At 42.0% G+C, this 12,345-nt stretch overlaps 2 protein-coding genes across 3 annotated transcripts in view; both read left to right on the top strand.

Annotated features, from left to right (window-relative positions):
- LOC107663596 (transmembrane emp24 domain-containing protein 7-like) overlaps positions 1-2,113 on the top strand; it is a 4,449-nt gene extending 2,336 nt beyond the window's left edge. For both annotated transcript variants that reach the window (XM_016453834.1, XM_016453835.1), the window contains exon 4: positions 900-2,113. In XM_016453834.1, coding sequence (XP_016309320.1) covers positions 900-1,136 — 237 coding nt within the window. In that variant the 3' untranslated portion in view covers positions 1,137-2,113. The remainder of the gene's footprint in view (positions 1-899) is intronic.
- Positions 2,114-3,927: 1,814 nt separating this feature from the next.
- Positions 3,928-10,827, top strand: LOC107663597 (protein fem-1 homolog C-like). Its single transcript, XM_016453836.1, has 4 exons — positions 3,928-4,271; positions 5,870-6,440; positions 8,759-8,834; positions 10,074-10,827. Exons 2-4 carry the CDS (start codon positions 5,897-5,899, stop codon positions 10,810-10,812), a joined length of 1,359 nt encoding a protein of 452 aa, XP_016309322.1. The 5' UTR covers positions 3,928-4,271; positions 5,870-5,896; the 3' UTR covers positions 10,813-10,827.
- The last annotated feature ends 1,518 nt before the right edge of the window (positions 10,828-12,345 follow it).

Consider the following 12,345-nt stretch of genomic DNA (forward strand, 5'->3'; position numbering starts at 1 on the left):
TCTGATCATCATCAGTCTGTCTGGAGTCACATGAAGAAACAGAACAAACTGAGACAGACTCAATCCAGAAGAACTGATGCTTTAAGAAACCTCCTGCAAAGCTACAGAACTGTGAAAAGTTTTAGGCACTTTAAGCTGTAAAATGAGGATGCTGTCAATAATACGACAACCGCCCCGGGCACCCTAGCAACCACATAGCAACACCCTAGCAGCCACCCTGGGTACCCTAACAACCTCATAGCAACACCTTAGCAACCACCCCAGGTACCCTAGCAACCGCACAGCAACACCCTAGCAACCGACCTGGGTACCTTAGCAACCGCATAGCTACACCCTAGCAACCGACCCGGGTACCTTAGCAACCGCATAGCTACACCCTAGCAGCCGCCTAGAATCTATCTATCTATCACTTGTGTAAAAATTACGTAAAATGAGGATGCTGTCAATAATAATGTCATAAATAGATTTTCTTTATCAATTAGCTTCTATTAACTAAATGAAATCAACATTTGGTGTGAGCATCTTTGTGTTTAAAGCAGCTTTTGCCCTCGGTGCACTTGAGCAGAGTTTCTCAGGAGCTTTGCAGGAGGTTTCTCGAAGCATCAGTTCTTCTGGATTGAGTCTGTCTCAGTTTGTTCTGTTTCTTCATGTGACTCCAGACAGACTGATGATGATCAGATCAGATCTCAAATCTCACTGCATTATTACAATTAATGGCCAAATGAATGTTTGGAAATGTAAACTGATATTTCCTACTGACACACTACAGCAAACGATAGAAATAACTGACTTAAACACATTTTTATCTGCTGATTGTAATGTTTTTGGCCAGCACTGTAATCAGCTCTAAGTAACCAGCATCTGCTGAGACCGCGTCTAATGCTGCTGCTTTGTTTCAGATGGAATCCGCCTGCGTCTCGATTCACGAGGCTCTGAAGTCTGTGATCGACTATCAGACGCACTTCCGTCTGCGAGAGGCTCAGGGCCGCAGTCGAGCGGAGGATCTGAACACCAGAGTGGCCTTCTGGTCCATCGGAGAGGCCTTCATCCTGCTGGTGGTCAGCATCAGTCAGGTGCTGCTTCTCAGGAGCTTCTTCTCAGACAAGAAAACCACTACAACCCGCGTGGGGTCATAACCGGGTCACCTCGAAGGGGTTTTATACAAATATGAGTTATTTAAACAAACGCCTTGAGCTTGTTTTCTCTAGTCCTGTGTGTGATCCTCAGCTCATATCCTGCAGAATATTTCAGCGCTGAGAATTAAACTGCTTTATTTATTTTGTGGCTGTGTGTTGACTCTTTACATGTATGTGAATGTTAAAGGATGTACAGACACTGTAGACCGGCTTGACACACCAGTCGTCTGATTGTATCATCATCATCATCATCATCACCCGTTCAATCTTCATGTGTGAATCCAAGAGAGCTTTATGTTGTACAAAACAAGCATCCTTGCAAATGTTTCCTAGTCGTCTTTTTCTTTTCATGACGTTGGTGTAATTGTTGTGTTTCTTTTTTTTTAGCGGTGCATTGATTTCTTGTTTGAATTGGTTAATAAATGTCTGGAGGAACTCTACAGTCCTTTTCAAGTGCACATCTTATCAAGTATAATTTATTTTAAGCTGCAAGAAGAGAAATCTAAGGTTCACGGCACAGAATCTGATCAGCTGAGGTGGATTAAAAGGCCTTAAGATGGCTTCATTTGTATATGTCTGGTTGTGTATTGACTCCATCCATTCGTTCAGGTGTGGATCTGTCTGCATAACCTACAGCAAAACTCACCAGTTTAAAGGATTGTTTCACACTTTACACTAGCCTAGTTTGTAATAGCTCATAAAGCCTAACTCTACAGCAGATCTCTGCTCTTTGCCTCCTCTGATCAGCATTAAACAAGCTGTGTAAAGACACCTCAATGCCACTTCACAAGCATTTTTGTGCTGCCTTTGCAGTGTAAATGTGACATTGGCTGTGTAAAGATAATTATTAGTGTGCACAGGTTTCTTCAGTATTGAATCACTGCTTGTGATCACATTCGTTTGCGTTTAGCATGAAAGCAAATGTTTTCTTTGTACAGTTCCCACAGTTGTAAGAAAAATAAAGCAGAAACGTGAAATCAATGATTCATAAATCAATTTCTTTTTAAAAGCACGCTACTGGGATGATTGTGCTTACATACAACACTGGCAAAGCATGCACAGATCAAGTAGTAAGCAGAAAAATCAATATACATTAAATAGAGTTAAATCTCTTTTTTTGGTGCATTTTACCTGTAAAAGAAAGCCTGCTTAATAATTATGCACACATGAGTAAGGCATTTTTTGGTTAATTCCTGGGATCCTGTGCCTTTTCGACATCATAACACTTAAAAAAAAATGAAACATTTTTTAAAATTAATTCTAGTGTACTCATAATGGGGAGCTGTAAAACGTGAAAAATAATTTTGGTATATAAATATATGGTATATACAACCTTAGGTATATAAATTCAAGCAATTATGAGCCAAATTAAATGAGGAGGAGGACCAAAAATGTCCACCCTGTTAGGGACAAATGAACAACAATTTTAAATATTTCTGAAAATGTAAAATTTCATATTTAAAAAGTTTAAACACCACTTCTTCAACGTAAACATCAACTGCTGTCACTATCACTATTGTACACTAAATGTGTCCAGCCTCTTAGGCTTTCTGACTCAACAGGGTGGAAATTTTGACCTAAAATCAGTCTGAGAAAAAATGCTAACACAGAAGATCTGTCAAAGAAAGAATTTTAAAAAATGGTACTTTTACAAATAAGAATTTCTAGTTACTTTTTTTTCATATTCCCCTTAACAGGGTGGACATGTCGAACTTGACCTCATCATATTGGAAAGATAAAATAAGCAAAAACAGACAATTAACAAAACAGAGGCTCTCATTCACCTTCCCCAGTGGTTTCCCTTCAAGGAAATTACGTCAGCTGTTTAAGATATAAATTCACTTTTTCCAACTTTCATTTAAAGGGCCAGTAGTCGACTATAACAGGGTGGACAATAATTCAAGGGACAAGCTAAAAATCTTAATTTTTTTCATGAATTTAATACTTGGAAAATATATATTCATTCAATAAAACTATTACTGATATACCAAATAAGGTGAAATTTTTTTTATTTATTTTTTTATTCACTCATATTAAGCGTTGTGTTCATCATCAGAATGGCAGACACGGGCCTGGGAACTTAGAAAAATGGTGATACTTGGTGGTTTCAAATGCTGTAAAATGTTTAGAATTATATAGAAATAAAAACTTAAATATGCTTAAAGTTCACAAGGTGCTTTTTTTTTTTTTTTTTTTTACATCAAAGACAACTTTAAAATTGATGTTGTTGAAAATGTTAAGGCAATAACATCCCGATCTTTACTGGGGACACAAAAGCCATCGAATCCCAGGAATATGACTCTGTTAGCCTACTTCCAGCCCTTGTTAACAATTATATATCAAGTCAAGTCAAGTCTGCTTTATTGTCAATTCTTCCACATGTACAGCACATACACACAATATATAACTTATACATGATTAAATACAAAATCAGTAGTAGTTATTAAGATTAATGTGGTTTGGAATTGGTAAAATGTGCTTGGAAAAAAATATTACAAATATTAAAAAAATATGAGCGGAATATCAACACGCACTGTACAGTATTACAGTGTATTCTCCATCAGTCGGGCTCTCTCTGGCCTCTAGCGGGCGCTGTTAGCGAACAGCAGGAAGAGTCATCTTTAACGCCTCGTTCATTTCTGTGAATCGGTGTTTTCAAGGCTCACTGAGGAGTTAAACACCGGACTCTTTCATCAATCTCCGAGAATCGGTGCGTTCGCTCCTCACGCGCTCGCGTTATTAAAAGCGCTCGCGTTGTGACTCTTTTCGTTTACCTTTAAATGGAAAACGTTTGAGCGACGTCGTGATTGGTCCGCCTGGCTGTCAATCACCCGCGATGGGGCGGAACCTTCGGGCCGCGGTTACTGACGGGAAATCAGCAGCGTTCGTCAAGATCTGGACGACAGAACCGAGAAATGGACTTAAAAGCAGCATAATGTCGGATTCGTGAGGCTCTGGAGTTCGTGAAACAGCGATCGAGTGTGTTTAATGAGGAGGAGCTCGATGTTACAGGAAGCGGGGGAGGGCAGCGCTATTTTTATCGTTAACGTTATATATGATTTGGACTCGGTATGAGCTAAAGTAGCGTTACCGTCGCAGTCTGTGGAGCTGTCGTTCAGTGCGAGGAAGTTAGCGGTGAGTGCGGCCTTCGGTCTGTTCGCTAATTAACGACACGATAATGATCCACATCACGGCTCTGTCTGCGACAGCAGAGAACACTGGTTAAACTGTGTAGTTTGAGGTTAAAAGCTAACGTGAAACAGCTGTAATGCTAACTCTTGAGTGAGCCGTGCTGGATGTCAACAGCCTTGAACAGCGAACACTACACTGACGATGATAATAATAATAATAATGATAGTGATCGGCCAAATATCTGTACATATAATGACTCTAAACCTGACTGATCGTCATTATAATGATTCAATATATAGTAGGCTAAGTGATTATATACAAAGAAAGCTGTGCTAGTTTCATGTTTCTGATCACGTGATAAAGTCATATACACTCCAGCAATATTTCATATCCGTTTCTGGTTATCTGCTGTAAGTAGTGTAGGAATAATACACAAAACTGACCCGGATCATGACATGCTAAAGATGACAGAAACTCCTGAACGCCACTCATCAGGGGTCAGGTGTGCACACATAACTAAGACTGGGTCTGAAGAACTAGTTTGAGTAACTAGCAGTTAACCTGATGCTTTTCAGAGTAAAAATAGATCATTTTATGACTGGATGACTAAGTTTTAGGACTAGTCTAAGCAGTTTATGCAATAGGCCGCTGGTTTGATTGCTCACTAACCTTACCTGCGGCATAAACACCTTCAAGCAACAGTTCGAGATCAGTTGTGTCGTCATTAATTGTGTCAATATCTTGCTGGAAATGCCATAACTGTAATAACTTCTGAAGTCATGACAGCTCTGTGAGGAACGGCTCCAAATGCAAGCTGGAAATCCACTGGAGCTCTTAGTGTGTCGTGTGATTTGTGAATGTCAGGATATTGCTTAAACACGGAGCTCTTGTGAAGCCTGTCAGCCACGCGGGTTTGGAAAGACATGAGGCAACCATTCATTCACAAACACAGTGTAACAGGGATGCAGCGGGTCACTCAACTCATGATGCCAGACAGTTATGCATAAGTCAGTTATTTCTATCGTTTGCTGTAGTGTGTCAGTAGGAAATATCAGTTTACATTTCCAAACATTCATTTTGCCATTAATTGTAATAATGCAGTGAGATTTGAGCTCTGATCATCATCAGTCTGTCTGGAGTCACATGAAGAAACAGAACATTTTAGCTGCTGATAATACTAGTGCTCTTAATGATTTTGGCCAGCACTGTAAGTCATATCTGCAGGAAACAGAAACAGCAGACGAGCTGAATGAGACGCAGATGCACTCTCTGCCAGCAGGTGGCACTCATGGAACTGCAGCGATACAGTGTTTCCTTGATTACCGCTGTAAACAAAGCTAACAAACAATGCTTTAATATGCATGATATAGAGACAAGATAAAAAGAAAACACCATCTAAACTTTCTGACGACAGTCAGTTCGTTCATATAAACGCATTCATATAAACCCTCAATTGTATCGCGATTCGTTTAACATCTCAACCGACTTGAATCATCACATTTTTATTGATTTATCAGGCTGCAGCGTTACATCCCTACAAATTAAGCTTGTATTGAAAGCATGAGAATGTATGCATCTGATCTTGTTGTTGTTGTTTGTAGGACGGAGCCGCGGGGCAACCCTATGCCATGGATTTAAAAACTGCTGTTTTCAACGCCGCCCGAGACGGCAAACTGAGGCTCCTCCAGAAACTCTTAGAGAACAAGAGCGATCACGACGTGATGAAACTGATGGCGGAGAAGACCAACGGAGCGACGCCGCTGCTCATGGCCGCGCGGTACGGGCACCTGGAGCTGGTGGAGTACCTGATCGAGTGCTGCTGCGCATCTGTGGAGGTCGGAGGCTCGGTGAACTTCGACGGGGAGATCATCGAGGGAGCGCCGCCGCTGTGGGCCGCCTCGGCCGCCGGACATCTGAAAGTCGTGCAGTCTCTGCTGGGTCACGGTGCGTCTGTGAACAATACGACTCTTACGAACTCCACCCCGCTGAGAGCCGCGTGCTTCGACGGACACTTGGATATTGTCAGATACCTGGTGGAGCACAAAGCGGATCTGGAAGTGGCCAACAGGCACGGACACACCTGCCTCATGATATCATGTTATAAAGGCCACAAGGAGATCGCGCAGTACCTGCTGGAGAAAGGAGCCGATGTCAACCGGAAAAGCGTGAAAGGTGAGACTAGGGATGCGCAATATTTATCATCTGCGATAATATCGCAATTGTTGTTTTAATGATGTGTGATTTGACATTATTGAGTATTTTGCAAAAACCAAACAAAACACCCCTACAGAGTGCACGCATACATGACGTGATGAAGTCTAGACTAGTGCGAGAGTGTTCTTTCACGGCATGATTCAGTCTATTAAGGGTGCTTTCACACCTGTAGATCGATTGCTTTGTTCCGAAACAGGGATTAAAATTATTACAATGTTGCTTTTTATTCTTGGTGCGGTTCGCTTTCACACCGCAAAGTTTCTAAACGAACCAAATTTGTTAATACAAGTCACGCGCGAGTAAACGGTTGTCTCATTGGTCAAAGTTCCACGGTTTATTTTCCGGGATTCCACTGAGCTGTCACAGCTGTCATCCGTCAGGATGCAACGACAACAGCTTTTTGTTTTTGTAGCTGTCCTTATATTAATTTATCATTTTGAGCAGGAGTCCAGGATTGATCGGGAAAACATTTTTAAAATGCACCTACTAGAAAGAAGAGCAATAAGACGGCATTATAAAATCAAAAAGTGCGCTTTTTTATTTTGAATGGCGAAGACGTGCTCACCCACAGACACTCACAGGTTCATTTTGAAGTATTAGCAAAACAACAAAGCTAATGCTTTTCACGGAACTTACGTAATTACCCATTATACATTGTGATATAGCCTGGTTCGTTGGTCCGTTAGATCGGATTGCTTTCTCACTACAACCGAACCGCCCCAGAGTTCGTTTTCAATCGAGCCGAGACCACCTCGTTCAGGCGATCTCGGACCGATTGTTTTGGTGCGGATCCGAGCGCGATTGCCGTGTTCACATATGCCCAAACGAACCGAGCTAAGGGGGGAATCCCGCCAGGTTCCGAAACAACGGGCCAGGTGTGAAAGCACCCTAAAATACATTTAGAATGATCACAAATTCAAGACATGGGGGCAGAACATTTATATATTTATACCACTTCATATAGAATAGTTAATCAGTTTCACACGAAGAGTGCCGTTTTTTTCTCCAAAAATTACCATGATTACAAATTAAATTGATTTTTTACAACAGTTCAATAAACAAGAAGTTAATTAAGAGACTTATGTTTTAGACAATATATTTCTTGTGTTTGCGCTATTTCGACAACAAAAATAATTCACAGCCACAGCGCTGTTTTGCGTCTCTGAGCAACAGGACGGCGTTTCGTTCCTGAATGAATCAACCGTTTAAATTATTCGGTTCAATCGCAATGACTCACTAATTAACAGTGACTTGCTGCCACCTACTGGCGGTTTTAGTTTCACATTTAAAGTATCTATTCAACGTTTTATGATTCATATATCAAAACATTATTTATGCATTTGTAATTGCAGGTTAAATGCATTCATGTCCTGCATTAAACAGTGTGTAATTACATTTACATTTAGTCATTTAGCAGACGCTTTTATCCAAAGCAACTTACAAAGTAGAAGCGATCAGACCAACGAGAGAGCAGCAATATACAAGTGCTGTGACGAGTCTCAGTTAGTCTAGCACAGTGCACATAGCAAGGTGTTTTTTCAAAATAAATAAATTAGACCAAAACTAATAGAATAGGTAAGTGCTAGTATTAATTGGTCAGGTGCTGGCGAAAAAGATGTGTCTTTAGATGTTTTTTGAAAATGGCTAAAGACTCAGCTGCTGGGATTGCGATCGGCAAGTTGTTCCAGCAGCCGGGCACAGTCCAGGTAAAGGTCTGTGAGAGTGATTTTGTGCCTCTTTGGGATGAACCACGAGGCGTCGTTCACTTGCAGAACACAAGCTTCTGGAGGGCGTGTAGGTCTGAACTAGCGAGTTTAGGTATATTGGTGCAGCGCCAGTGGTGGTCTTGTAGGCAAGCATCAGTACCTTAAATATGATGTGAGCAGCTACTTTAATGATTTAAAAAAAATTATGCTTAATTTTGTTCAGTCTGTGGTGTAAAAATGGTCGCATTAGCAATTAAAGAAAAAACACTTAAGCAAAACATGATCAGGTCAAAGTGTGAATAATTTTTGGTCCCAAATTTTTATCTGTTTTGCACTGTATGAAGAATTTTTGGTTATGTCACAGTTTACTTTATTTTGCTATCCTCACTTACATAAATGAACTATAGTGTCCTGCACCCACTAGTAAAAATTATATCTTGTGTCTGAATAATTTTTGGTTTGACTGTATTTTAGCGCAGCTTCTGTTTATCTTCAGTGACTGTAGTATGTCTGTCATATTCATCGATGCATCTCTGACGACTTGCGTTCTGTGCGCTCTTTGTCTTGAAGGTAACACGGCTTTACACGACTGCGCTGAGTCCGGGAGCTTGGAGATCATGAAGATGCTCCTGAAGTACGGCTCCACCATGGAGAAGGACGGCTACGGGACCTACTGGCGGTTTTAGTTTAACATTTAAAGTATCTATTCAACGTTTTATGATTCATATATCAAAACATTATTTATGCATTTGTAATTGCAGGTTAAATGCATTCATGTCCTGCATTAAACAGTGTGTAATTACATTTACATTTAGTCATTTAGCAGACGCTTTTATCCAAAGCAACTTACAAAGTAGAAGCGATCAGACCAACGAGAGAGCAGCAATATACAAGTGCTGTGACGAGTCTCAGTTAGTCTAGCACAGTGCACATAGCAAGGTGTTTTTTCAAAATAAATAAATTAGACCAAAACTAATAGAATAGGTAAGTGCTAGTATTAATTGGTCAGGTGCTGGCGAAAAAGATGTGTCTTTAGATGTTTTTTGAAAATGGCTAAAGACTCAGCTGCTGGGATTGCGATCGGCAAGTTGTTCCAGCAGCCGGGCACAGTCCAGGTAAAGGTCTGTGAGAGTGATTTTGTGCCTCTTTGGGATGAACCACGAGGCGTCGTTCACTTGCAGAACACAAGCTTCTGGAGGGCGTGTAGGTCTGAACTAGCGAGTTTAGGTATATCGGTGCAGCACCAGTGGTTGTCTTGTAGGCAAGCACCAGTACCTTGAATTTGATGCGAGCGGCTACTGGCAGTCAGTGCAAACTGATGAAGAGAGGTGTGACGTGAGCTTTCTTCGGCTCGTTGAAGTGCAGCGCCAGTGGTGGTCTTGTAGGCAAGCATCAGTACCTTAAATATGATGTGAGCAGCTACTTTAATGATTTAAAAAAAATTATGCTTAATTTTGTTCAGTCTGTGGTGTAAAAATGGTCGCATTAGCAATTAAAGAAAAAACACTTAAGCAAAACATGATCAGGTCAAAGTGTGAATAATTTTTGGTCCCAAATTTTTATCTGTTTTGCACTGTATGAAGAATTTTTGGTTATGTCACAGTTTACTTTATTTTGCTATCCTCACTTACATAAATGAACTATAGTGTCCTGCACCCACTAGTAAAAATTATATCTTGTGTCTGAATAATTTTTGGTTTGACTGTATTTTAGCGCAGCTTCTGTTTATCTTCAGTGACTGTAGTATGTCTGTCATATTCATCGATGCATCTCTGACGACTTGCGTTCTGTGCGCTCTTTGTCTTGAAGGTAACACGGCTTTACACGACTGCGCTGAGTCCGGGAGCTTGGAGATCATGAAGATGCTCCTGAAGTACGGCTCCACCATGGAGAAGGACGGCTACGGGATGACGCCGCTGCTCTCCGCCAGTGTGACGGGCCACACCAACATCGTGGATTTCCTCACGCAGCACCCTCAGACGGGCAGAACGGAGCGCATCAACGCTCTGGAGCTGCTGGGGGCCACGTTTGTGGATAAAAAGAGAGACCTGCTGGGAGCGCTGAAGTACTGGAAGAGAGCCATGGATCTGCGGCACAGCGACCCCAACCACGTGCTCCTGAAGGACGAGCCCAAGCAGCTGGTGCCGGCCTACGACTACAGCAAGGAGGTGAACACGTTTGAGGAGCTGGATGGCCTGATCGCAGACCCCGACGACATGCGCATGCATGCGCTGCTGATCCGAGAGCGCATCCTCGGCCCGTCGCACCCGGACACATCCTACTACATCCGCTACCGCGGGGCCGTCTACGCCGACTCGGGCAACTTCGAGCGCTGCATCAAGCTGTGGAAGTATGCTCTGGACATGCAGCAGAGCAACCTGGACGCGCTCAGCCCCATGACGGCCAGCAGCCTGCTGTCCTTCGCCGAGCTCTTCTCCTTCATGCTGCAGGACCGAGCCAAGGGTCTTCTGGGCACCTCCGTGTCCTTCCAGCAGCTGATGGAGATCCTCAGCAAGAGCGTGCTGGAGATCGAGCGCGCCGTCAAGCAGCAGCGGCCCGGCCCGGATCCAGCGCAGCTCAGCAAGGTGTTTTATTCTCTTGTTTTCTTGTGCCCGGTTGCATGAAAGTCCTTAAATGTTTTGACCTAAGGCAGTGGTTTTCAAACTTGTTCCTGGGGACCCACAGCTCTGCATATTTTGCATGTCTCCCTAATTTACACACCTGATTCAGATCATCAGCTCATTAGAAAAGAGCTCCATGAACTCAAATGAGTGTGTCAGATAAGGTTGACATGCAAAATGTGCAGAGCAGTGGGTCCCGAGGAACAGGATTGAAAACCACTGACCTAATAAAAATTCCCTAAAGCTTATGATACATGGGGCAACTTTTTTTGAGCAGTGTTGCTTGGGCACTTTCCCACTGAGAATGGGTAACAAATTTCTATCTGGATACTTAAGATTGGTCATGGGCCCTGTGTATCACCTGGTTGCCTATTAATGGCAACATTAACCAAAGTTGCCCGGCAACATTGCTCAAAAAGTTGCCCCGTGTATCATAAGCCTGAGGCAAGGGATTTCATTAAGGCTTATGATACACGGGACAACTTTTTGAACAATGTTGCCGAGCAACTTTTTTTGAGCAGTGTTGCTTGGGCACTTTCCCACTGAGAATGGGTAATAAATTTATATCTGGATACTAGGGCTGCACGATAAATCGCATGCAATTGTCATGAGCATCTCATCAGTAAAGCCGGTTCCGTGACTAGTAGTAAATCTCCATCATGTGCTTTCAGATGGAGCGGCATTTAATACACAGAGCCGTAGTTCACTGACAAGCTACGCAATATCGTGTTCATAATCGAAGGCGATTCTTCTGTGATTATCAGCGCGATATTGCGTAGCTTGTCAGTGAACTACTGTATTAAATGCCACTCCATCTGAAAACACATGATGGAGATTTACTACTAGTCACGGAACCGGCTTTACTGACGAGATGTGCATGACAATCACATGCGATTAATTGCACTGCCCTAATTTGTGATCCGTTGAACCACTGCTGATGACTCCGAGAGGGTGTGATCTGTGTGTCGCTCCTCAACATGTTCATGTTCGCTCATTTCCCTGTTGGACTGTCTGCAGTCTTTAGTTCTCTTAACCCAACACTTTTAAGTCTCCTTGAAGTCAGAATGAAATGAACCCCTTTTATTTTCTTACTACATGTTACTGTAAATGATTCATCTGTGTATTTTATTCTGATCTGTTATTTTTAATCGTCCTGATGTGACTCATCATTCAGATCCGCCTTAATTCTGATGTTCACATGCCAATCAACAAGCGCTGGATGAAATCACGTCTGCCCTACATTTTTATTTTCTAGTTTGATATCTGCTTAGATTGAAAATACATCACAATACAGTAGCAGAAGTCCATGGAAACATCAGAAAGCATTATTTATGTTTGTATAGTGTATAAATCAGGTGGTAAATGTGATGACCCTACACATACAAACAGACTGGAAACATCATGACTGATATCTAATCAGGTGTAGTTGTGTGTAGATCGCTCCTGGAGTCTTGTTTCTACATGTTTGTGTTTTTGCACCAGATAAACATTGTCTTAAAGGTGTCCTATTATGCTTTTTCACTTTTTCAACTTTAG

Source organism: Sinocyclocheilus anshuiensis, unplaced genomic scaffold (genome assembly GCF_001515605.1).
Source record: "Sinocyclocheilus anshuiensis isolate Anshui unplaced genomic scaffold, SAMN03320099.WGS_v1.1 scaffold2586, whole genome shotgun sequence".
In the NCBI taxonomy this organism is placed as follows: domain Eukaryota; kingdom Metazoa; phylum Chordata; class Actinopteri; order Cypriniformes; family Cyprinidae; genus Sinocyclocheilus; species Sinocyclocheilus anshuiensis.

Bases quoted from the DNA above. Each gene is read 5' to 3' on its own strand.
- LOC107663597 (XM_016453836.1), top strand. From the start codon at position 5,897: ATGGATTTAAAAACTGCTGTTTTCAACGCCGCCCGAGACGGCAAACTG. The intron at 6,441-8,758 runs GTGAGACTAGGG...TTTGTCTTGAAG, and splicing joins CAACCGGAAAAGCGTGAAAG to GTAACACGGCTTTACACGAC. The intron at 8,835-10,073 runs CATGGAGAAGGA...GTACGGCTCCAC, and splicing joins CTCCTGAAGTACGGCTCCAC to CATGGAGAAGGACGGCTACG.